This window comes from Gopherus evgoodei, chromosome 1 (assembly GCF_007399415.2).
Source record: "Gopherus evgoodei ecotype Sinaloan lineage chromosome 1, rGopEvg1_v1.p, whole genome shotgun sequence".
NCBI lineage: Eukaryota > Metazoa > Chordata > Testudines > Testudinidae > Gopherus > Gopherus evgoodei.
Window position 1 is genome coordinate 100457388 of NC_044322.1, and position 27599 is coordinate 100484986.

At 39.9% G+C, this 27599-nt stretch overlaps 1 protein-coding gene across 2 annotated transcripts in view; it reads right to left on the minus strand.

Moving 5' to 3' along the window:
* The window catches only part of FGF14 (fibroblast growth factor 14), a 704926-nt gene that overhangs the window by 169265 nt on the left and 508062 nt on the right, over positions 1 to 27599 (minus strand). For both annotated transcript variants that reach the window (XM_030568088.1, XM_030568098.1), the window contains exon 2: positions 7011 to 7121. In XM_030568088.1, the coding sequence (XP_030423948.1) occupies positions 7011 to 7121 (111 nt within the window). The remainder of the gene's footprint in view (positions 1 to 7010; positions 7122 to 27599) is intronic.

The window sequence follows — 27599 nt, forward strand, 5'->3', positions numbered from 1 at the left end:
GGGGGGTGGGGCAGAGGGATTTGGATTGCGGGAGGGGGATGTGGGTTGAGGGGGGGGGTTGGGGTACAGGGGGTTGAGGGCTCTGGGGTGGAGCTAGGGATGAGGGTTTAGGGTGTGGGGGGGAGCTCTGGGCTGGGGCAGGGGTGCGGGGGGTGAGGGTTCTGGGCTGCAGGTACAGGCTCTGGGCCTGGGCTGGGGATGAGGGGCTTAGGGTACAGGAGGGTGCTATGGGTTTGGAGGGGCTCAGGGCTGGGGCAAGGGGTTGGGGACTCAGGGTTGGGGCATGGGCTTACCTTGGGTGGATCCCAGTTAGTGGCGCAATGGGTGGGAGAAGGGCTGCTGGCTGGGAGTCCAGCTCTGAAGGGAGAACCGCCACCAGCACCAGCACAGAAATAAGGCTGGCATGGTATGGTCTTGCCGCCCTTACTTCTGCACTGCTGTCTGCAGAGAGGGTCCCTCATTTAGCAGCTGCCACTCTCTGGCCACCCAGCTGTGAAGGCAGCAGCGCAGAAGTAAGGGTGACATGGTATGGTATTGCCACCCTTACTTCTGCACTGCTGCTGGTGGTGCTGCCTTCAGGATTGGGCGCCCAGCCAACAGCCACTGCTCTCCAGCTGCCCAGCTCTGAAGGTAGTGCAGAAGTAAGGGTGGAAATACCACAATCCCACTAAAATAACCTTGTGACCCCCCTGCAACTCGCTTTTGGGTCAGGAATTTGAGAAACTCTGGTTTCTCAGTAAAATCTATATAGTATAGGGTAAAAGCACTCAAAAACCCAGATTTCACAGTCTGTCACATGTTTTTCATGGCTGTGAATTTGGTATAGCCCTACCCATAACTCTATCTTAAAAGTGCATAACTCATGTTGCAAAACCAAGCACTCAAAAATTAGGAGCTGCCTGAATTAAGGCTAACTGCGCAACCTAAATTCATTCCCCTGCTCTTTAATTACATGATCACATACTATTTTTAACATCAGACCTGTGTCCCATTCAGTGCACACTACAGAGCTGCTCTGGGGATGAATCAGGGTTGTGTAGTGAAGAAGCCTGTTTGTAAGATCGTTCCCTTTGTTGCAGAAGTTGGGAGGTGTGTAGTAATGAGGCAGGGGGACTGCATGGAGAGAGAATGGATGGTCTCATCTTGAAGGTGACTGAATGCCACCCTGGATAATTGGGTTCTATCCTTGCCTTTGCCACAGAAGTGTTTTTTATTGTATTCTTGCATCATACTCCTTGTGGCAGAGACAGGGAGACTGGCACCTAAGTATCTGCCTCCAAGTGCGACAGTCATTGAACATTATCAACAACTGAATAAGCTTCATCCTAGCAGATCAATGGGATGGCTGCAACCTAGGTAAAACCAGGTTTTCAAGTCTGGATTCCAGGTGGGTGGTAATCAAGCTACAGACCACCTGACGGGAACCTTCATCACCTGAGGGGTGGGGTTTGAAGCTGACCAGGAGGTTTACATGACAGATGGGACTGGAAATTATAAATGGACCAGGTCAGCTGACTCTCTTTCTCTCTTTTTCTCTGTCTCTCTCATTGAGCAAAATACGAATGCAAGACTGAGCAGGAGGAAGGAAAGAGGAGAGTGGGTGCAGAACAATACTGGACTCCCTGAGGAGTCAAGGACCAAATTCCAAAAGACTCTGGAAGCGGTGAGAAAAGTGAGACAGGGTTTGGCATGCAGGTTTTCTTGTTTTCTATAGATCTGTATCTCTCTTGTTCTGCCTATAATTATTATAATTAAAGTAAGATTTGTTTAGAAATCCTTTTCCAGACTCTGTGTGTTCTTGCTTCAACTATCACATATCCCTGAAGGATTAAACTGTAAACTAGAGTAGCCAGAGTACTAGAGTAAAGGATGGAGCTCTAGGGAAGGTGTGTTTGAATAACTGGGATGTCCTGAGGGGCCTAGGGCAGTTGGACTGAAGGATCCCATTCCCCTAGAGGTGGTACCAGATACATAGCCTGTGCCTGAAGTATGTCTGAGAGGCCAGAGACTGTGGCTGAAGTCTGCCAAGACCCAGGGGCAATCAGAAGAACACCGTTCCTGTGTGTGGGTCCAAACACAGCAGCCTGGTGTGCGACCAGCAAGAGAGAGCTTGACCTGGTGTTCGACAATGAGGATAAGAAAAATATTGAACAGCTGCACCATTACTTGAACACCATCCATCCTCTGTGCTGACTGAGGCAAGCAAAACATGCATGTGATCATGTACTTAAAGACTATCATAATATGTATCCAAAGTTGGGGCTAAATTAAGGTTAAATGGGCAAGTTTTGAGTGCTTAACTTTGTAACATGTTTTAATGTAACTATATATAATTGAAAGCGACATACAAGGAGTAACAGCATTTAGATGTTAAAATCAGGTTTACTTTACATCAACAAAAACACAGTATTGTAGAATCAAGACATCAACCTTGCTTTTTCTTCTTTTTCTTCATGCTTTTTTTCTTTAGAAAACAAAGAAACCAAATACCCATTAATTGTGTGTAGTTGTTTTGGTTTATTTATACATAAATTACATCTCTCGTGCTTATGATATATAATCAATATATTGATTATATAAGTAACTGTTGGAAGTAAATATTATACTGATTAGTATGTTAGTGATTATTGGTTAAGGTCTCTCTTGCAGGAGAAACAAAATGAGACAGGGAGTTAAGGCTGTTTGATTGGGTTGCGATCTCCAAAATGAAAGATTCAGTTTTGCCCATGTTCTAAATCAAACTACATTCTACTCAAACCACAGTTAGTTCATGAAATAACAATGCTGGAATTATGACAGCAATCACTGATCAGCTCCAATGGTTCACAAAGGAGCCTGTGGTTTGGAAAACATAACATTTTAAATGTCTCCAGGACCATAGTATAGAAATCTCTTACACGCTTCATGGTTTCGATATTATTCACACCATGTGTCAGATCCACTTTTCAAATTAACAGTGGTCTGCCCTGTGGAAAACAGTGAAAACACAAACTGTCCCAAAAGGAAGTTTCCATCACACTAAATGATACTGGGAGCATTTTTGGGGCCCACATAGGTTAGAGGCTGGAGTTGGGCAGCTAAGCTAAATAGTACCAGCCTCAAGCCAGCTCAGAAACAGAGTGATACACCAACTGAGGGGAGAAGAGAAGGACAAGATAAGATAGGAGGAATATTAATGAAACTAGAAATATTGGAATAAAACCTATTTGGCATTCCCAGTGAAAGATCAGCAAATAAAGGATTCAATGCACAAAGTATGGTTTCAACAAATGGCCCCAATTTTATGAAGCAAAATAGGAAAGCTCATTCTCTGCCATTATCCAATAGATGGACTAGTCCATACCTCCTCAGCCAATGTTATTAACAGGTCCCAGGAGCGATGAGGACCCCAATGGAAAACAGCTCTGAACTGAATCCACCAAATTCTGTTCAGTTCAGGCTCTTGTAGTATGCCCATCACCGCAGTATCAAGCACCTTCAAGAAGTGCCTTAAGTGACATAGCTAGTATCTATCAAATGTGATCTTTTCTTTCTTACTTCATCTCCCCAATCAACCCTTCCTTGCTCAAAGAGCTGGGTACAAAAAAGGGGTACTTCTAATCTATACTAAATGTGAAAAGGCCTCCTATGTAACTTACTGGTTACTGCACTGCCAGGTCCACTCACTCCTGGCCCTATGGTTAAGTTTAAGGTAAGCTGTGGCAGCAATATGTCCTATTATTGTTGAGGAACATTGCCCCTGTGAAGCTGCAGGGTGGGATTTCAAAAGCGCTCAGCATTGGTTTAACTCTGCTGCCACTGAAATCACTGGTAAAATTCCATTGACTCCAATGAGAGAAGCATTAGACTAACACAAAGTATTTCTGAAAATCCCACCCATTATAAATAGCTAGAAGCTTTAATTTAAAAGATGACTTTTGGTGGGATTATAATGGAAGCATTAGATATGCACATACCCAAACTGAGTAATTACCAGATCTTCTTACAGTTACCCTTGTCCTACTTCACTACAGCACTCACCATTGTTTGTTACTCCTATGCCTTGAGACATATCTAAAATTAGACTGCCAGCTTTTGGGGGGCAGAGATCATATTTTTTTATTTATTCTCTAGCTGCCTGGCACAAGTTTGGATGCTCTATAAATAATAAATAAGAAGCAGAAGAAAAGACTGTGTGACTCAACCTCTCACAGTGTTTCCCTGCCAGGAACTCAAAGCACTCCCCCTTTCATCCATCCCTCACTAGCCATTCCCCCTGGATGGTCAAGGGGAGCCAGATGCTGAGCCAAACCAAGGGTTGGGGAAAATTCTTTCCTGTCATTCAGTGCCAATCAGCTGTAGCGCAAAGCATGCTGAAAAGCTTGGCAAAGGCACAATAGTTCATGCCACCCAGCAACATTAATCCAACAGTGCTTTCATCAACCTCAATCCAAAGCTATTCTCAAAAAGGGCAGGAAGCTCCCTTCTCCCTGTTGGAGACAAAAGTGCTTTTCCCTCCCTGACTATCAACTAATCCCTATGCCCCTCACAAGTTGGAGGCAACTGTTAATCAAATAGGCAAGGTGTAAACTCAACAGTCAGAAGAAATCTCATCCACACTCCAAACCAATCAGCAGCAATATAAGGCAAGGATGAGGGTGAGGTTGAATGCTGAATACTTCTTCCACTTCTCACCCTTAGGGCCAGCCAAACCACATCCACCAGTAAGACTGGGGCTTGAATTCTCAAAATAAGGAGATTGCAAAATGAAGGGCAAAACAAAAGAGTAAAAGCTAGTTCATCCACAAGAAAAAACAGTGATTTTTTTTTAAGGGGAAATAGTAAAACCAGAATTACAGTATAGGAAAATGAAAGGAAACAATAACATATTCCAGACAAAGACTAGGGAATAAAAGGAAAAAAAAGAGGGAAAAAGACAAACAACTAACATGAGGGACTGGCAACAGCAACAGTAAGGAGACAGAGACTGATAGCTGTTCATATATTCCTGAAAAGTGCACATGTGGTGACACAAATTATCTTTCAGATTTGCAAGATAGCGTTGGCATTGATATATTATTTAACTTAAAAGTTTAAGGTGGCAATACATGTATTTAGCTGGTAACATTTTAAATACTATATTGCATTTGCCACTGATCCAGACATTGGGCCTGGTTCACCACTGTATTACTCATGTTTTACAATGGTGTAAATCCATTGATTTCAAAGTGGCTACAGGATTAATCCAGTGCTGAATGGTGAATCATGCCCATTTTTTCCATAGCAAATAATGTTAAATTTGTGGGAAAACTTACAGCCTAATCTCTAACTCATGCAAATATAAAATATAACAGGATCCACCATTATTTATCTTGAATATGAAATACCTTTATTTTGCATAGGCTGTTTTTGGAAAAGAAAGATTATTCGGCATTTTGAAACTATGGGAGAGAATGAGAGAGCAGGCAGACAAATAGAGAAAGGGAAGAGAAAAACATTGAGGGAGAAAAGATGGGAGACTTTAAAAAGATGGCAATGGAGAAAAGAGGAAAGTAAGGGGATGTGGCCTAGATTTTCCAAGATTTCAATGTCCACAAGTAGGTTTCTAAGAAAGATTTATTTATTTAAATGTGTTGTGACAATAAAAAAACCACTCCTGCAACACTGCCACTAGACGCCTCCCCAAATGAAGGCAGAAGAAGAGAAACAAACAAACAAAAAACCACACACACATCCTGCAGACCTCATGCAAGCAAAATGCATTCCTATCGAAAGCAAGGGGAATCTTGTTTCTGCACAGCTTGCAGTACTGGGCCAAGGGAGAAGGGGCATTAGAAATGGACATGCTTAAGTGGGAGAAAACAGAAAGACAGTTATGAAAAACAGGGAGATGAAAAAGGAACACAGAAAAAAAGCAGAGAGAGAGAACAGTGCTATACACAGTAATTAGTTTGCTACAATCTGAAAAGTATAACAGTCAATTAAACAGTAACAGTATCTGTGGATGAAATACATCAAGGATACATATTGTGTTATCAGGTATAGTCTCAATAACAGAAGATCTAACAAAACAAAAACAGAATTTGCACCTCCTGCAGCCTAATTCCAATCAGACATATATCAATGTATGAGTAATGAATAAATAAATGTCTTATAAACAAAAAATAAAAATAAACCTCCATAGTCTGCTGTGCTTTATGAAAATCATTCAAACTGAACCATTCGAGAGTGAGGGCAAGTCTGCATACCCACCACCTGCAGCTCAAGTTGTAAAATATATATTCATTATCTGAATCAAAATGTTCAGCAGTATTACTCTGAAAGAAATGACCCATAAGAGATTTGAAAAGTGACACCATTTTTGTTTGGATAGCTTTTCAAATTGTTTCCAGTTTTGCAGTCCCCACACTTGCAGAAATCCTATTGAAGTCATTGGGAATCTTGCTGCGATAGGGACTGTAGAATCAGTCTCTTTAGCCCAATTCAGTAAGATACTGAAGCATATGCTTCCATGAGTCTAATAACATCCTTAAAGTTAAACATATGCTTAATTACATGGCCTCGGTGTCAGCGTTCCAAAGACATTTTCTTTCATTCTTTTTTTCTATATTTATTTTTCAAAGATAAAGGAAAATGTTGCTGATAAATGTTTTACGGTGGATTTTCGAAAGTGCTCAGTATTGGCCTAACTTTCCTCTCACTGATTTCAACTGGAATTTTATCATTGTCTTCAATGGGAGTAGAGTTAGACCAACACTGAGCATTCTTGAAAATCCAAAACTTCGTGTCAGACACTAATAAAATGCATAGTTGCTTCTTTTCTGGATACTTTTTTACACACGCAGGAGCGCTAAGGACTCTTTAAAAGGCATGCTAGTGTTTAACAGATTTTAAGTTGACAGAATCTTTTTGCCAAAATACATCAAAATTCCTCAAGACCCATTAAAATAGTGTCTGCACATATATATTTGAATGATTACATCTGCTATCTGGGTTTGAGATTAATACATTCTCCTAGAGCAGTCACTTACTAGAATTACTGCTGTCATCCTTGGTTCCATCGAGAGTTCCATCGGGGTGCATTTGCAAGTAGTAGCCTTGCCTGCAATATAACCTGGTCACTATACCCTTGAGCTGGGGATCTGAAAGACAAACATATTTTGTCACTAGCCTCAAAACTTTTTCCAAGAGTTATCCCTATTTCTCTCATTGTAGAAGGAAGACTGTCTCAGTATGTAACAATATCTATTGGAGATGAAGGAAGAAAATTTCTTCCATCAGAATTTTACTACACCAGTTTTATGTCCTCTTTTCTCCTGTGAACATTCTTCATGGTAATTAACAGAGATAAAAAATGCTGAACTACTGTATGAAAAACTCTAGTTTAAACTGCATTTGCCCGGACATAAGAGTTCTTCACTAGCAACAGCATTTAGGAGGAGAACTGAAAAACATTTTACCCAGTTAAATGTAAAAGGGGAATTTTAAAAGGATACGTGCATTCTCCCTAAATTGGAATTTGGCTAGGACACCAGGCTTAACACCTCTACTTTCATGAGAATTACCACTGGATTAAGGACCACAGAGCTTCAGTTTTATGCTTTGTCTCAGAGATGGTGTCTCATCATCATCATCCATAAAACCTTGCTGGCAAATTAGTTCAATCCTTCAAGGGAAGAATGCCACCTTCCTGCAGTAGCTGAGTTTTCCTTAAATGTCTCTCAGCAAAATACATACCAGGCCCAACTCTGCCTAACAAATTAGATATGATTGGCTAGCAACCTGTGGGGATACAGCAATAATTTTGTGTTTTTGACATCAGATGAATAATTAGTAGGATGAATAGATGAAATCTTAAGGAATACAGATCTTGTTTTCATGCAAATACTCTTATTTAGGGCCTTGTGAACCCCTTACTCATACTGATGAACTATTACTCTCATGAGTATTCCCATTGACGTCAATAGGATTACTTGTAATATGAGTAAGGAGTTCAATAGCTTGGCCCTTAATGAACAAGGAGATAGGAATATGGAAAATAGTGGCATATAAACAGAATTATTCCTAAATAGAATGTTTACAAAGTTTCCCAAAAGGCGTCAGCTAGTACAGAAGGATCTACATAAATGAATAATTTGTCAGGTTTTTGCAATGTATTTGCTACTCATAAAATGTGCAAAAAGTCATTCTTTAAATAAACAGAACCATTTAAATTTATTTTTCCATTTTACACTGTAACTGTAAATATTTCAGAAGCTTTTATCATAAAGACTACAGTACAAAAATGTTCAAAGTATTATGAAATATAGGCAAATGTTCCACATATATGCCGTATTATAGTTAGTCTTGCAAACCCAGCTTTTCGTTAGTGACTCATAACTGGACCACTTGTATAAAGATTACTTATGTCAGCAAAGCTTGTTGAACCCTTACATAGGACTAGTTTGACAAGTCTTCTAAAAGTACTGGAGTATACTGTCTTCCTTGAACTACTATCTTAATCGACGTAATCTGGATACTGAAAAAACATTTTAATCACTCAAAAAAACCAAACCCACTGATCAGACTGGCACTACACATATGTAACAATTTTATTTTTGTGTTTCTAAATCGATAAGCTTAAAATTAATAAATCATTCCTGATACATATTAAAATTGCCAAAATTGCAAAGATCCCTAAGAAAATATTTAAAGCTAACTTGTTTGACAAATTCTTGAAGCATTACAAGAGAAAGAAAAAAGGAGAAAATACGTTAGCAAAGGCATAGGTAGTTATGTCTATGCTCATAGCTGAAATGAATGCAAATAAGCTTTCAACTAAATGGAAAAGGTACTATTTTAAATTTAAAAAATCACTGTCTCCTAAGAAGGCTCAATTAAAGTCAATCATTATCAGAAACTGTTTACATCTAATGCGCTGATTGACAAAGTTGAAATTTAGAGTAGACCATCAAAATTATACTTTAATCACCTTTTTAAAAGCAATTTTCTTAGCTACTTAAAAAAATAAACTTGACTTGTTTTGAAAAAGGAAAATGGTTGTATTGTTGGTCTTTTATTTTAAACTACCTCATTTTTTATTAGCTATACAAAATTACATGAGTGAAAATAATCTTGTGAGTGAACACAAGTTAAGCCAGAATTTTGGGGTGGGGGCTTGTGTGTCTTGGGCAATTCTTTTCCATTTAACATGTTCTTGCCAAGACTCAAATACTGCAAAGTAATGGCAATAAGGCAGGCCACATTCTATTAGTAGTCTAGACATTGCACGTAGTGTGCATTAGTAGGCTAGAAATGCGTGAGCTGCATGCATTGGGAATGCTTTCAGCTATCAAAGATGTATTCTAACCTGGCCAATTGTTATGTGAGCATGACTCCTTCATTTCAAGTTTCATTTTAAAAATTATTGGAATTGATTTATATAAAACATATGCTTCCATTATGAAAAGTAAGTAGTTCTTAAAAGACAGAGAAAATAATAGAAGAAAAAGGATATAAAACCCTGTTACAATTATCTGTACTATCAATAAATCTCTCTTTTTAATTTTCCTTTTATCTCTACATTCTTACGACCCCCTTCTCCCATTCCCTTCATGCTCCACAAGCCTAGGTGTCCTATTGAAAGTTTAGTTTCAATTTTCTTGTTGGAAAATTATACTAAACAATTTTCCCCTTGAAAATTTCAGTCTCAGCAAACCTCTTTTCCAGTAAGAAAACGACCAGCCCTATATTCAGTACTTGTTTATTGTAACTCTCTACACCTTCAAAGCACTGTAGAATCATGGATTAATTAATTAGTTAAAGGAGTGCTCAAAATTGCTCAATGAATTAATAATGAGAAACAAAGCCTTTCATCTCTGTGTTATCAGCCCAGACCAAGTTATTGATATTTGAGGGGTGTGTGAAATGATTTGTTAATCTCAGTCTAGTTCACAACAAGCAAGTGTTTTCCTCACAAAAAGTATGAAAATTAGTCTCATGCATCTTTAGCAAAGAGATGTAGGGATGACAAGGCAAGGACGCTGAATCTTACCCTTGCAAATATATAGGTGGCCTTCCAGAACACAACTGAGACACACTGGCAGAGAAATCTACTATTTATTGCCTGTATTATAGCTGTTCTGTGGCTAAACGGACTTCATTCTCTAGGAGTTTCAATCTGGTACCTTCCACAAGCACTACAGTCATTCAAAGATATGAGAGGAAGCATAAGTCTGTTCAGCTTCAGAAAGTTTCAGAACCAGTCCATAAAGGCCTACAGCATATACAATTTACTGTTTTATGTTCTTTAAGCAGAAATAGTTTCCTAATAAGAATGGGATACAGAGTACCGCTAAAGGACTGATGTTTATTACCTGTGCACACTCACATGAGCTATGTCAGGATTACAGAAGGTTATACTATATCCCAGTAATATGATAGGCATCAGCATTCATGGACTGCAGTGGCTACAATTCATATACTTCCTGTCCCCTCACTCCCCTGCTCTTTGCTCCTGCCTAAACTAAACACACACACAAAAAGAGTATCCACTGAGACCAACCACAAAGAAATACAGTCAATTAAACACACAAACCAAGAAGGTGAGGGTAGATGACCTTACCTCAGTACCTCAACTACTGTAATTTTTATCATGTCCTGTGCTATTTCTTTTTCTTAAAGCCCTATTCCCTAGTGTCAGATGAGTAAGTGAGAATATCAGCTTACATTTAAATAAAAAAGTTTCTAGCCTTCACGACTGTGCAGAAAAACTTGAAAATATGAATCCTAACAGCTATACCAAAAAAAAGCCCCAGAGGACACATTTAAAATATCTATTTTTAAAAAATATGATTTTGGTGGCCTATCTTATGATTTTTCAACACCTGCATTTGGTAACATTGTGACTCCCCCAACAAATGAGGGAATTATTCGGACTCTTCTTGGGCATCTGTCAGTAAGTGCTGTTTCTGAAACTCAATGGCTTTTTAATTATTCAGCCACTTCATCTCAAAACTGTTACTTCTACCATGGCCTGTGTGACACCATAGGTGATTCTGCCACTTGGAGACTGTGTTTGATATTCTTCATTGTTAGTGATACTGATAGCAGCATTCTTGGGGTCCTCAAGAAAGAAAACGTGAACGTCCTCTTTGTTTTTTTCATGTCTTCTCTTCTTACCGCAGGGTTGACCATCAGGTGCCACAAATGTCAAACCCAGGCCACCAGGGCTGCCAAGTGGGAGCATTATTCTCTGTGCCACCGAGCTGCAAGGGCTAAAGAGAGAACTGCCCTGGTGAGAAACTAAACTTGCTGACTCAGCAGGGTCAGATGACTAACAACAGGCTGCTGATTGGCTTCCTGTTCCTGTCCCATTTCTTGTCTGAGCAGCTAGTCACTAGGCATGTTGCTACCCAGATTTCTGAGATCAGCTCCCTGTTTTCTCGCCTGGTTCCTGCTCCTCGTTCCTGATAACATGCCTCATCCCTGTCCCTTGTTCCTGCTGCCTGCTTCCTCACCCTAACCCCAGATACTGACTCTGGCTTTGACCCTTGGCATGACTTCTGACTCTTGCCCTGGCTTTGAACCCTGGTGTGACCACGACCCCAGCTCTACTCCTGACACCAAACACTAAGGGTATGTCTAGACTACGGGATTATTCTGATTTTACAGAAACCGGTTTTGTAAAACAGATTGTATAAAGTCGAGTGCATGCGGCCACACTAAGCACATTAATTCGGTGGTGTGCGTCCATGTACCGAGGCTAGCGTCGATTTCTGGAGGGCTGCACTATGGGTAGCTATCCTGTAGCTATCCCATAGTTCCCACAGTCTCCCCCGCCCATTGGAATTCTGGGTTGAGATCCCAATGCAAAAACAATGTCATGGGTGATTCTGGGTAAATGTCATCATTCAATCCTTCCTCCGGGAAAGGAACGGCAGACAATCATTTCATGCCCTTTTTCACTTGATTGCCCAGGTAGATGCCATAGCATGGCAACCATGGAGCCCGTTTTGCCTTTTGTCACTGTCACCGTATGTGTACTGGATGCTGTTGACAGAGGCGGTACTGCAGTGCTACACAGCAGCATTCATTTGCCTTTGCAAGGTAGCAGAGATGTTTACCATCCCTATTGCACCATCTGCCATTGTAAATTGGCGATGAGATGATGGTTATCAGTCATTTTGCACCATTTGCATTTGGAAATTGGCAATGACAGTTATCAATTCTTTTGTACCGTCTGCTGCTGTCATGAGTGCTCCTGGCTGACCTCGCTGAGGTCGGCCAGGGGTGCATGGACAAAAATCGGAATGACTCCCTGGGTCATTCCCTTCTTTATGTTTTGTTTAAAAATAGAGTCAGTCCTGCCTAGAATATGGGGCAAGTCTACTAGAGAACGAGAGAGCACAGCTGCTCCGAGTCAGAGCCCCAGAGATCCCGCAGAAATGATGAGATGCATGGCATTCTGGGGGGTGCCCCTGCAACACCACCACCCGTTGCTTCCCTCCTCCCCCAACCCTCCTGGGCTACTGTGGCAATGTCCCCCTATTTGTGTGATGAAGTAATAAAGAATACAGGAATAAGAAACACTGAGTTTTTAGTGAGATAAAATGAGGGGGAGGCAGCCTCCAGCTGCTATGATGAGGACAGTTACCAAGCCTTCTGTACCATCTGCCAGGAATTACCGGGAGTCACTCCCATTTTTACCCAGACGCCACCGGTCGACCTCACCGAGGCCAGCCAGGAGCATTCATGGGCTCATGATGACGATGGATACCAGCCATTTTGCACCGTCTGCCACCAGGAAGGGGATGCTGGTGTTCAGCACTGCAGCACCCTGTCTACCAGCAGCATGCAGTAGACATAGGATGACATTGAAAAAAGGCAAGAAACAATTTTTTTCCCTTTTCTTTCGGGGGGCGAAGAGTGTAAATTGAATACATAAACCCTGAAACACCCGGGAAAATGTTTTTGACCCTTCAGGTATTTTGGAGCTCAGCCAAGAATGCAAATGCTTTTTGGAGACTGCGGGATAGCTGGAGTCCTCAGTACCCCCTCCCTCCCTCCATGAGCGTCCATTTGCTTCTTTGGCTTTCCGTTACGCTTGTTACGCAGCACTGTGCTGAGTCCCCGCTGTGGCCTCTGTCTATCATAGCCTGGAGATTTTTTCAAATGCTTTGTCATTTTGTCTTCTGTAACGGAGCTCAGATAGAACAGATTTGTCTCCCCATACAGCGATCAGATCCAGTATCTTCCGTACGGTCCATGCTGGAGCTCTTTTTGGATTTGGGACTGCATCGCCACCTGTGCTGATCAGAGCTCCACGCTGGGCAAACAGGAAATGAAATTCAAAATTTTGCGGGGCTTTTCCTGTCTACCTGGCCAGTGCATCCGAGTTCAGATTGCTTTCCAGAGCGGTCACAATGGTGTTCTGTGGGATACTGCCCGGAGGCCAATACCGTTGAATTGTGGCCACACTAAGCCTAATCCGACATGGCAATACTGATTTCAGCGCTATTCCCCTTGTCACGAAGGAGCACAGAAATCGGTTTAAAGAGCCCTTTATATCGATATAAACAGCTTCGTTGTGTGGACGGGTGCAGGGTTAAATCGGTTTAACGCTGCTAAATTCGGTTTAAACGTGTGTAGACCAGGCCTAAATCAGATAGCTCACATTACAGGCCCTGACACTATTAGAGTGCTTTTGACATATTACATAGGTGGAGAGGGTGTAGCTTTTACTTCAGCAAGTTGCTAGCCACTTTTTGTTTGAAAGACTTATAGTAGGGGATGACTTTAGCATTCTTGTAATGTATTCTAGTTTCCTGGCACATAGTTCTTAAGCAACTTTAGGATTCACTGCTTTAGGGTTAGGAAGCAGGCTAAATGTTGGCACCTAAATTTTTGTCTGTCTCTCTCGACATAGGTATCTGAACTGGTGATCCTAATAAAATAACGTAAAATGTGTGTGATATTCTAACCATGTTAAACCTGGATCCCTTTAACTCATTAGCTGTTTTTTCAATTGAAATATTTGCCATTTGTACTGATTTATCCACTAACCATTCAGTTATACATAGAAAGGGCATGTCAGTCTGCTTGAACTACCGAACTGAGGTGCTGGTGAATTGCTCATCTTCTCATGAGTCTGTGATATCACACTGTGTTACTACATTGCTTTTCAAAATTTTGTGCAACAACTCAAATAAAAGGCAGAGTAGCAACTTTCAAATTAGAGATAACCTTTCCTATAAAATTCAGATAGATCTGCACCAAATTTGGGCTAAGGATGATCAAGAACCTCAAAATTTTCAAGGTTCTTTTGCATTCTGTTGCTAGCATTTCTTGCAGGTTTTGCTCTTGGAAACCGTATCTTTGATGGCAGCATTCATGCCTGTCCACAACAGAACATCTCAGTCTCTGTTCTTACACTTCTTAATACTCAGATGGACACTATGGTAACATTTCTTATCTCATGCTCTAAAATATCATGACATAAGATTCTTTGTAGAGAAACATATGCAACAATTACACCTCAAAAGGCCCCCCCACCCGTTTTTTTAAATGTTCAGATGTGCCTGATTTTTTTTTCTCTTCACCATCTATCTAGACGAAAGAACAGGAGCACTTGTGGCACCTTAGAGACTAACAAATTTATTTGAGCATAAGCTTTTGTGCAAATTAGATACCATTAACTCTGGCTTGAATAGAGACTGGGAATGGCTGAGTCATTACACTACTTGAATCTATTTCCTTATGATAACTATCCTTACACCTCTTGTCAACTGTCTGTAATTGACCATCTCGAGTCTCACTACAGAAGTTTCTTCCTGCTGATAACAGGTCATCTTAATTAATTAGCCTCTTAGAGCTGATATGAGATCTTCTCTATATGTATATATATATACACTCTTCTTATACGTTCCATTCTATGCATCTGACGAAGTGGGCTGTAGCCCACGAAAGCTTATGCTGAAATGAATGTGTTAGTCTCTAAGGTGCCACAAGTACTCTTGTTCTTTTTACAGATACAGACTAACACGGCTGCTACTCTGAAACCTGCATCTATCTAGAATTACTCTTTCAAGCTGAGTCAGAAAGGGGCAGTACTTGACCTTTATTTCAAATGTTTCTTCCTGCATCTCATTGCTTTCACTTTTTATAGGCACTTTTGAAAGCATGTAGAACATAAGAAGCTCTTTACTGGGCCTCTCTCACACACTTATCACTTCTGCAATTTCATAATCATTTTCTGACATCTAGGCGGTACTATGCAAAATGATTTCTGTACTATGCCTTCTAACTGTTTATGGTCTGCTTCTGCCTTGACTGATTTCTGCACATACACATTAATCAAATCATTCACAGTTAAAACATTCTTGACAGTATTTGTTTTTTTCCAATCTGAACATTGTTCTATTGTGTGTTAGTCAACGCTTTGGAACCATTTATCACTGGGAGCTCCTTTTGCAGAGGGACAGCTTGAAACCCATGTAAGCTTGCATTGACAAATTCTAGGATCTTTGCTAGTCTTTAAATATTTCAGTAGAGATGCTTCTGTGACAACTCTTTTTTTATTAAATTCCCCAAAGCTTTCATCTTGTCAAACATGCTAGTGCCATTCTGTGCTGTAGTGAATGGCACACTAACATTATACTGTCTGTCATTATGAAGTTGGTCTTTTTTGGCCCAAATCAGCAGATTATCGGCAATTATTCCCATACCATCCAAACACTCAAAAATCCAGGATTTGATGCTTCGGTATGCAAAAGTCTCTTTAAATATGCATCTATGCAAAGGGAAGTTCAAGATGCCGAGTTTTGCACTTTTTGTAGCCTCGGTGTTCATCTGTGACACAGAGTCCCATTTGTAGTTTTCTACTTGTCGTCAGCATCTCGTCAGGCCAGGCATATTCACTACACCTCACATTTTGGTATCATGATATTTATTTAAAAAGTGGCATGTAACACATTGTTTCAAATCTAATAACACACTGGTGATGAATGTGAAATGTTTGTAACACCTCTACATAAAGGGGAAGGAAAACATGGTGGCAGATGCCTTGTCCAGGAAAGTGGGCACTGACCTGCTACCTCTGGGAAGCCAGTTGCTAGCCATCCTGCATCTTTGTAAGATGGGAGCAGTGTGACCTAATAGCATCCCAATGCAAAAGGGCCCACTAGTATAAGGAAATGAGTTACTGCTGGCCTGACCATTTCAGTGTACCCCAACTCCTTATAGTTATAATCTGTATCTAAAAGGTATAATGCAATATGGCATTGAAAAACTAGTAACTCACTGATCATTACAAGGTGTATATCAAGAGTTATAGATATATATTGGGATGGTGACTAAATTGTGTTTAAATCAGGCATGGCGGGGGAAGTGGGTGGTGGTAAACAGATCTGCCCTAGAAAAAGGAATGTGAATTTGTTTCTCTGATCAGCCTGGTTGTCAGGCAAACCATGAAGAACCACTTAGGTAAACAAAGTTATCAAGATTAAAAAAAAAGCAGGGGAGGAGAGAGCTTTTAGAAGGGAAGAGAAACTTTATTTGGGCTGTAAAGACAGAGGTTTGAACCTCAAGTGATAAGCAACTGAATCAACTGATTGTATACAATATTACTGTATTATAAAAATTTGTTGAGTGAGGTGTTTGATGAAAGCCTATGACACACTAGTGATTAATATAATAAAATGTAAGGTTTGAACATTATATAAGGAATTGTGGGTATTCATTGATATTAGGTTTACAGGGCTGTGACCAAACAAAGGGAGAAAATAGGTCTTTCCCAGACAGGAGGGAACATCACAGCTATCTATCTCCAGTGACATTAAGCAAGTTGTGACCAGAAACAATGGAAGCTCCATTTACACAAAAATTAGCAGGGGGATGGGAAGCCCACAGCAAGGGAAGAACAGACTTCAGTTTCAGTTACAGCTGCTGTGGCAGTTGGGACTTTAAAAGCCAGAGGCAGAGCGACCAGGGGAGTGAAGCGGACAGGGAGTTGAGGACAGGGTAGTTTGAGAGGGAGTTTGACAGAGAGAGGCCTATGATGGTTAGGAAGACCCACAACACCTGTGCCAGCACTGCTTCTGTCTCCTCCACCTGCACCTGTAGTCAGACAGAGCACCTGAGCATGGATGCTTCTGCTCAGATCCTGGTGTGGTTTTGCAGAGATTGTGATTTGCAATTCCCACTTACTGGGGGGACCAGCCAATGTGAAAGATGCCAGCCACCCTTCCCACAGCCTCCATTAGCCCGGAGTGGCGAACTGCAGCCAGTGGGAGCTGCGATCGGCCAAACTTGCGGATGCAGCAGGTACACAAACTGGCCCAACCACCAGGGTGCTTACCCTGAACAAGCGGCAGACTGGCTTTGAGAACCCCTGGTCTAGAGTCATTGATGGCTTGAAAAAATACAGTTATTGGACTCAGGATATGAAAAAAGTCTGATCCATGGAGAACATCCAATACCAAAAAGGGAAGAAAATTTGTACTGCAGGAGTTAACTTGGTGACTATTGATCATCAGCCATTGCAGACAACAGCAGTTTTCAATAGACAGTCTGTCCATTACAGATAGCCCTGACCTGGAGAACGTGAACCGTGCACCCTCTGATAATCCAGACCCAACTATGAGTGATGTCTCCATGACTGAATATAGGACTTGAGTGGGCAGATTCATACAGAAATCTGCGTTCATGGCAGATTTCCTAGAAGTTACTGTCCAAATTCTTATTCAGCCAGAAGTGATCAGTGAAGACAGAATCTCCACCAATAAATGGTGCTGTATATTTATATTATTTTTAAATTGTTGTCTTGTATGTTAGTATGTTGTTTTATCTCATCTGGGGTGTTCAGCAGAAAATCTACTCCTGCCTGCTTGTCCTGGGGTTAGTATTTGGAATGGTCCGATAAATCCTTTGATTTCTGTTAGTAAGTGTTATACAACCCTTGCATTTTAAAGTCTAGACATGATCTCTCCAACTGTTCTGATGGGGTACTACTTGCATTTTATGGCCTTACTGAAATTTTTCAGTCTATTATTTAAACAATACTGTTAACCCAGTCAGCTGGTGTCTGAATTTGCTCAAGAACATCTAATTTTACCATCTGTTCATGTTCAGTTTTTACTTTGTGTGTCTTGGTGCTAACGGGACTTTATATAGTGTATGCATTTTTAGTGGGACATTGGTTTCTATATTGACATGATATATTATCTACTTAATGCACTCCAGGCCATTAAATATCTAAGCAAATTCTCTAAGAATATTTTTGTATCCTATTGAGAAGACAAGTTATACATCCATTGATGATTTGAATTTGCAAACTGTTCCTTCAAGCCAAGATCACAAAAGATTTCCCATTCCACTGTTTTATATTCTTATGAGTAGTATCTGCCTTTATACAGACATGACAGTATTCCTGTGTTACATAGGTTCTTTTTGTACCTATTATATGAGACACTTATTTGTATATGCTTGCTTTGATTACGTTGCACTCGGCTCCAGTACTTATTGTGAAATCCACTTTTTGTTCATTTATTTCCACTGTCAGTGACTAATCTCTTGTACACCCTTACTCTGTAAACATTAAGAGACCCAACAAAGAACTGTATTGATGAGATGTATTTTGCTTTTGTATTCTTTTGCAATTTGTACAGAAAATGCCACACTTTTGCAAAATGGCTTTGTTTGTTGCATGCATGACATCAAACCCCTTGTGCTAACATCTTTGCATTTATGTGATGATTGCTTCCATATTTGTTTTTTATTATGTCTTTGTGTCTTGTTACGCATTTCTAATTAGGTGCACTCCACTTCTTGTAAAACACTCATGTTGGCAAGCACAATTTTCATTAGCTAACTATTGTTTGAAAATCAAGGTTGCCCCTATCCAGCCACGATGTCCTTGCTTTCACCTGTCTATAAATTATACCACAAATAGTTTTGTTTCTAATTAATTCTGTCTGTTAATGGTTCAAATTCACATGATTTTACTTAATTAGACAGGTCTGTAAGCTAATGGTCAGTGGTGTAATTTCACAGCTAGTTTTTTTATTTAAAGATATGTGCCATTCTCACATTAATTCTTGCATGAATCAGTGTTCTTTAATTTTTGTTATTTAGTTTGTCTACCAGATTGCATACCTCTTTCTGTTCCTACTGGTCTGTATTTTAGTCCCTCAGTGCTCTGAGCTTGCCACATGCAGCACTCTGGTGAATTGTGTACTCGCTGATTTCTCTTCAATAGTACTAGCTTCCAGGATAATTTGCAACCTCTAGCAATCTATAGCAACCTCCTCCAGTTCTGTGTCATGTTCCCTTTCAGACTGTGGTTTTCAAGTACCTTTTTTTGCTCAATCATCACTTGTTCAGTACCTAACTTATTACGTCCCCATGTAATAAGAGTATGAGGCACAGGGATCCTGGGAAGAGTCTGGTCTTTATTTTCTGGCTCCAGTCAGCTGACACCGATCAAGGTTATATAAGAGATCCAACTATTATTTGGCAGAGGTCAGCATCTACTGACTCCAACAGCCCTGCTACAAGTTGTATTCACTTTGACCTTTCTCAAAATGCAATCACATGCATTGGTTTAACTCCTTCTTTTACAGTATAATTGTATAAATTGTATCAGCTTTACCATTCAGTTTTTAATTTTTGTTTGTTTTCTCTTTTATACACAGACAGAAAAGGTGTCCTGCAGATTGAATCTTGTTATCATAAACATATTCCATCTGTTTTTATGAGTTTCTGTCCATTGAAACACCCGTTGAATGTTCATTCATCTAAATTACCGTTAATATAAAGCTATATAAAAATTCTAATAATACTCATAAAATATTTGGTGTTTCTCTTAAGACATAATGTGGTACCATTGTGCCCAGGACCCAAGCATTTTCATTGTTTTGCAGTACTTGCCACCTGGCTTGCTTTCAGTGAAAGAGTAGATTCAAATTTATTTCACTCACATCCAAAAAGTACTGAGACATCACAAGGTGACCGACTATTACCATCTACCTATATGTATAAAATTTGACTAATGTGCGATCTTTTGAATCAGTAAATGGCTTTTAAGAATAAGATTTTCTCTAGAGCTGTCACTGAAAATGGGAAGCACAATAGGATGGAAATACATGACCTTTTCAAATTTTAACTGCATACATTTCACATAATAGCTAACTGACTGAAGAATGAATTGAGTTGATTCTCTCTTCTCTGGAAAACTTCATTTTGAGAATAAAATGGTGAAATCTTTTGTATGTACAACCTAGATTATTTGTCTCCTTGCATATTGCACCACAAAGTAATGCTATATTTGAATTCAGCCCATATTTCTTTCACAATTTCCCTTAGAATTTTAATTTGGAAAGCACCTGAAAAAAAGCCATAGAAAATAAAGCATTCCAGATTATCAAAGCATGGCTCAATGGAAAAACAGCAGCAGCTTAATTTGCAATGCTAAGTATTATGTTTTGAACCACAGCCAATTTTCTATTGTTGTATACAGGAAGCTTCTTCTATAATACAGAGTGGCAGGGGTCCTTAACTTGTTATTAAGTTCATTTACTTCTTGCCAGAATACATAAAAGCATATGAAATGAAATGAAGTATGTTCTTTCTGTTTAGATATTCAGCAGCATCACTCTGAAATGCCGCTGGAACATTCATAGAATGTAGTCCATTATAGTTACTCCTTTTTCTTGTTAATGTCAATTGCACAAAATATTGAAAGAAACCATTTTCATTACTTTTGAGAAATTTTACATTTACTTCTATTGACTAGCAAAAACAAGGCAGACAAACAGAAAAATTGCACTGTCAATGAACTGCCACAAAGGAAATTTTATCTGTTTCCAAAGTGATTAACTAGGAACTGCATTATATGTCACACACAGACACCATGCAGCAAATAGGCTCAAAATACATTTTTATTTGGTGACAGGTCAAAAGGCTTTACTGATCTCCCATGCAGCAAATCCCAGAAATCCAACAATAGTCTTCATTTCCTTTTGCCAATACCATATAAAAAGCAGTCACTCTAGAAGTATAGTAGAATTTACAAAATACTCACAAAAACATTATACCTCAAAGCTGTCTTTTACAATTAGTTGGGGTGTGTGAATTTAAAAACATAAAAATCAAATACATATTTGCCTACAGAACTACTGATCATATTGTTAGTCTATGGCTTTGTTTAATGAAACAGCATTTTTATCATTTGTTCAATTTTCACCTGAAGTCACAGTTCACACAAAAATAAACTGATGGGTATATACTTCTTTACACTTTTATTCTCTTGTCATAAAAAGTGTTTGATAATTTGAAAAGAAAAACAGAACTCAAAAGAAACATGTTTGCAAGGAATAAGAACATTTATAAAACAGATTTCTGAATGCTTTTCATTTAGTGTAAAACATTGCCCTCTATAACGTTACAATATATATTCATATGTTACAGTAGCACGTGGTGTCTATAAAGCTTTTCTTTATACGTATCTGATAGAGAATGTATACTACTACATACGTGTGTAGGAACTTCAGAACAGAATAAATATCGTGTGAGTATGATGAATACACCCTCATCTGAGTATATAGTAATTTATGTGACATCATTTAACCATTATGTTTCTGCATAAATCCCGACTGCCTTCACATACGCAAATATATGGACACCCTCCAAATAAATAGATAGATCTATTTACAAAGACATACAATGATGGCAACTCCACACACCATTAAATACAAAGTGCATTTCAGCCCAATTCACGATGGAGTAGTATTCCCGGAGATCATGAAGGGGGCTCCAGAATACACTTTAGGGTAGGGGTCAGCAGCCTCTGGCACGTGGTTCGCCAGGGTAAGCACCCTGGCAGGCCGGGTCAGTTTGTTTACCTGCCGCGTCAGCAGGTTCAGCCGATCGTGGCTCCCACTGGCCACGGTTCGCTGTCCCAGGCCAATAGGGGCTGCAGGAAGTGGCGTGGGTGAGGGATGTGCTGGCTGTGGCTTCCTGCTGTCCCTATTGGCCTGGGACAGTGAACCACAGCCAGTGGGAGCTGCAATCAGCCGAACCTGCTGACGCGGCAGGTAAACAAACTGGCCCAGCCCGCCCAGGTGCTTACCCTGGTGAGCAACATGCCAGAGATTACCAACCTCTGCTCTTGGGACACCAGGTTAATGTATAGTGGTAATTCAGTACCCCAAAGATTGTAAACACAGCCATGCTTGCCATTTTTATTATTTTGTTATTTGTTAAGAACCAATAATTTCCTTGGTGTGGAGTAAATCATGAAGACATGGTCCTGGCCCAAAGGACTTAGGTAAGCATTGTTAATATAAATTTAATTATGTTAAAGTGTAAAATAAACAATGAACTTAACATTTTAATTTAACAAACTATTTGAATAGAAATAAAGGAGTACATTGGCATGAATTCATATGTAGGGAATGGCAATATTTGGGTTAGAAATAATTATATAGCATAGTCCTATAAATAAGTATAATATGTTAACATTTGTCATTCTTTCATGCTTTTTATTGCATTCCTTTGGTCTTTCTGAAAGGATTATAATTTTCATTTTAATCTCTGGATTTTCTGTAAGGAGTGAAAGAAAAAAGAGATGGTATCAGGGATATAAGACTGGCAAAGGGCCTCTTGAAGTCCTCCACTAACTTTTTGGGGAATTAAAAATCTAAGTTATGGCAGATCCTAAAGTCCTAAGAAATAGGTTACTTACTAATAATGGAATTAGGAGATCAAATCAGACTGACTGTATTTTAGTACCTCTAGTTCTTTGACATTTGCAAATGGGATGGCGGGATTACTTTTTTGGGGGGAGGGACGACAAACAAGGACGTAATTGGAGAGGTAACCGACTTTGATTTGTAATTTACTTTCTTACTGGTGATTGGTAGTGTGCGTGTCCATTTGTGTACCTGGACAAGTTTTGGGGGGGAGGGGATGGGATGGATGGAGGAACACGATCAGAAGAATGTGCTGCTGTTTTGCTTTTGTAAGGCAAAGTCCTCCTTGAGCTCTCACTGGGGAGGGGAGGGATAGCTCAATGGTTTGAGCATTGGCCTACTAAACCCAAGGTTGCGAGTTCAGCCCTTGAGGGGGCCACTTAGTGATCTGGGCAAAGTCAGTACTTGGTCCTCCTAGTGAAGGCAGAGGGCTGGACTTGATGACCTTTCAGGGTCCCTTCCAGCTCTATGAGATAGGTACTGTGAAAAAGAAACAAAGCCCATCCACTCTCACTAAGGACTACAAATGCCTCATAAACAATGGTATCAAAAGATAGCTGACTAACCCAATTGCCATTGACCAAGGAGGTTGGAGACATCCAAATACTTTGTAAGTTTCCTTGCCAATACTTTTTACACAACCTAAACAAAAAATGGAAGATTAGCACATGCATTTTGATTGTCGCTGTCAGGAAATATATTTTGAACAATGGCTGCACTCTTACCACTTTCAAAGCAAATGACACTCTGTCTTCCTTAAAGGAGATTTCCTCTTGTATACTATATAATAGCAGATGTTGGGGCCTTGCAGGATGGCTTCCAGTTACAGAAATCCGTGATGCAGAGTCTGGGTTTATTCTTAGTGCAACTTGTTCATTCTGCACTCAGTATTGTCAACCCCAACAGTTCAAAAACCTTAAGTCTCACTCCCTGCACAACAAACTTTTTTTTATATAATAAATTTTGGGTTCTTTTCCATTGCTTTCTAGTTTCTGAGGTTTCTTAGGGTTCACTTGGGACATATTTTCAAGTTTTTCTTTGCAACCACAATAGCTGAAAACTTCTTTGTATATAAGAGCAGAGATTTTCATGTGATCACTTGACTCCAAGAGTTGGGGCTTTAAGAAAGCCATAAAATATTGAGAGAGACTCATGATGAAATTCTAAACATTGGCAACACTGGCACACCTGTCCTTAGAACAGCGATGGTCACAAACCACACACAGGTAGCCCCCTCTTTCAGGCATCTTAGTCTAAGCATCAGTGCAATTCTGTCTCAAGAACTGGCTCTAGTAAGAGAAATCAATGCAGAGAACTATATCCCTTACTGCTATCTACTACTTCTCACACACAAAAAATTAACAACAACAAAAAAACCCACCACCACCACATTTATCTGAAGACTAAAAACTTGTTCTTATGCTAAGAAAAAGATTATGTGTAACAGTGCCATCTGGTAACCAGAATTTTCTTCATGACTAGAAGGACTCACATCAGGAACAGAGTGGAAACAGTCCAGGCTGATTACACTGTAAACCACATGGAGCAAATGCTCTCATTGAAATTTTATGAATTTTATAGTGGAGGCACAGCCATATAAGGGGGGAAAAAAATCTCAAATTCTTTATAATGCAAATGACCAGCCTCAGACCCTGGCTTCCACTACAAGTGCAATAACTGTCTTCCCTTGAATGTTATCTGTAAAGTAGGATGACTTGTGAAGATGAAACTAGGAGATACAGTACCTGGGGGTCACTTTACACACAGTGAAAGACAAAAGATTATAAAAGCTTATCAATCCATCAACAGAGCAATCTGTTAAAAATAACAGTCTACTTCAGAGACCTCTGGAAGCATGTAGGTTCTGTTAGTCCCTGCGAATAGACCACAAAAACAGGTCTCATTGCCATGACAGGAAAGATGGACATCAACTTCAAGAGGTAATGACTGGTCCAGAACAGAAGAACAACATCTAACCCTTCAATCTCTAGTTATAGTCACCAAGTGCAATCAGCACAGTGCCTCCAATGCCACAGCAGCGAGGAACTTTATCAGCTCATTCAGAGATTTCGCAGAGCAGTGAGTCGATCTGAACATCAATACCAGTTCCAACTTTACTTTGTCCCTGGATTCACATAACATATTGACACATAATATCGGGTCTAATTTTTGGCCAGATCTCTTAGACTTCAAATCAGATGTAAACAGCAGAGCACAACAGCTCTACAATGACACCCCTCCTCCTTTGTTTTATTAATGCACTAGTTAATTGGCTGAAATTAACTACCACAAAGCTAGTCCATTCATATAACCCAAACAGGTCTTGGGAGGCTGCCTCCAAGATGGTTGATATTCTATTCACCTTCCTCTATGCATGAAATATCATGGACCTATATCAGGGTTCTTTCTCCCCAAGAAATAGAAGGTGAGATTAAGTGTTTCACTTCAGGTTTCTGCTAAACAAGAAAGATATTTTTCATGCTTTTTCTGTCCCTGCTCACCCTTTAGATGTATCAACAGTCCAAAGCCTTTGCAACCAACCCATTCTCCTGGTCCTCTACTCTCACCATCACCCTACAATAGCTATCAAAGGTACAGGTCCAATCCTGAGAAAATATAAACTCCAATAAACCAAACAAAAATTCCCCGCCATTTCTACCTTCAATTAAAAAAAGGAACCTCCCTATTTTTTCTGTAACTACGACCCTGGGCCTTTAAGACCCTTGGGTCCTACACCAGCCACCTAATACAGAGACACTCACTCTCAAGTAGATACAGAGCTTCCAAGGTCAGGGGAAAAGTAAGAGTCTACAAAACATCTCAGCCACTTGTGGGTCTACCATATCTGTGCCTGTCCTCCATCCCTGTACAAACTGGAGTTATTTAAGTTAGGCACCCAAACCTATATTTAAGCACTCAAAGGAACAGCCTTGTTTTCAGAGGTTCTAAGTGTCTAGGGGTTCAGCACCTGTGAAAGGCAGGTCAACTATTTAGATGCCTAACTGTGGATTTAAATATCTAATTTTAGGCACCCACACTGGAACATTTTGTCACATATATTTAATATTCGTACTGTATTGCCCTACCAACATCATCGATTTGCACTGCAGTAGTACTGAGAGGCCAGAGTCAGAAATCGGGACTCTACTGTGGCAGACACTGTACTCAACATTCTGAATGAATGTGTTTCCAAAGAATAACTCATATTCTCCAATGAATACTGATATTAACACACATTAATTCCTACATTTTTCCTGCATATTTTTAAACAGACAAAATTATCTATTATGCAAACCTAGAACATTAGAGATAGTTTCCCAATTATCCCCTGGACTTTCACTAGCTATTTCTGTCAGCGCCCAGTGACATCCCAATGACAGTACAGGAATTAGTGGGTGTTAGTGAGCAGCTGTAGCAACCGCTGCAAATTTTACACACTGCTGACTTCTTAATGACATATCTCAGACAGAATTTTCCCATCAGCTTTCTATAGCCTATCAAGCTTCCCCTTCAACTTTAAAATGTAAAGTGAGGAGCACTATTACTCCTTTGGAGTTCAGTTCAGGATATATAGCTGCAAGCCCAAAGAACAGTGCTGAACTCAGACAGACACCCTTTTGACTGCCTTCTGATCAGCACAGGAGCACACTGGCATACTTAAAAACTATGCTAACTCAACATAGTGTAAAAATCACTGTCTGGCCTATTTTCATTTTCATGGTTCAGATTTTTCCTATTTGGATTGTTTCATGCACAATGCAAGAGTTATTCTATAAAACCTCAACTACAGATGTCGCTAATGCTCCAGCTATAATACTGCAGATAAACCAACCATATACTTTCATGTTATATGTTTACTGTACTATATTTATGTCTACCTCATAACTAAATGATACAAATAAATGTTTATAAGAATAATGCATTGTATGAGACAGTAAAAGTGCTAACCCTGAAACAAAATTTCTCAGGCTTGAAACTGGTTGAAAAATAAGGTTTTCTTAATCTACAAACTCAACCAAAACAAAAATTTCCTGGACAGTAAATCCTGTGTTGCGTATAGGGCCCATGTTTACGTTTCAGAGGTTTTTGATATAACATTGCCTATGGAGTTTCCAAGCGCTTCATGTGAATTATAATAGGATTAGTTAATCTTGCTGAATAATCTTGACATACTATCAGCCAAATTCTAGCTAGTGCTGGAAAAGGAGCATTAACACACACACACACACACACACACACACACACACACACACACACACACGGGAGTACATATGATCTGCAAAGCAACAAAAGCATGGGCCTGCAATTAGACTGTGAACAACCTGAAGAAAGCTCCCCTATACAGTGTGTTCTCTCCCTGAACAGAAATAAATCGCTGGAGGGCTGAGCATAGAGACCATGGCTAGACTGGAGTGACTATGCAAAGAGACATGTAGACAAAGGCCCTTGTCCATGCCGTTTTTGCTCCTCTGTGAATTTTTTTCCCCCCCAAAACCCTGCAGGGTAGGCTATTCTTATTTTCCTAAAAGAATATCTTTGCCCTTCAAAGCTGTGTGTTCATGTGCGTGCGTGTACACAAGCCAGAATCTGGCTCTTTATATTCAGGGATCACTTCACCCAACACTAAATTGCAGCCATTTTCTAGGGCACCCACAACCATGACACAGTAGTTCAGCAAAGGAGGTGCTATTCCTGGGTTTTTCTGTAATTTTTAAACCTAAGAGCAACAAAACAATCTTTACTGATAAGGTTGGTTTTAGGGTGTTTCCCTGCAAGACTCTGTCTCCCCACGTAGCCCCTCTGACTCAGATGGACACACAAAGCCTTTTATACTACTGGGTTCGAGCTAATGGGACTCTCTTGATTTGGCTGCCAGTCTGGGCAGCAGAATAG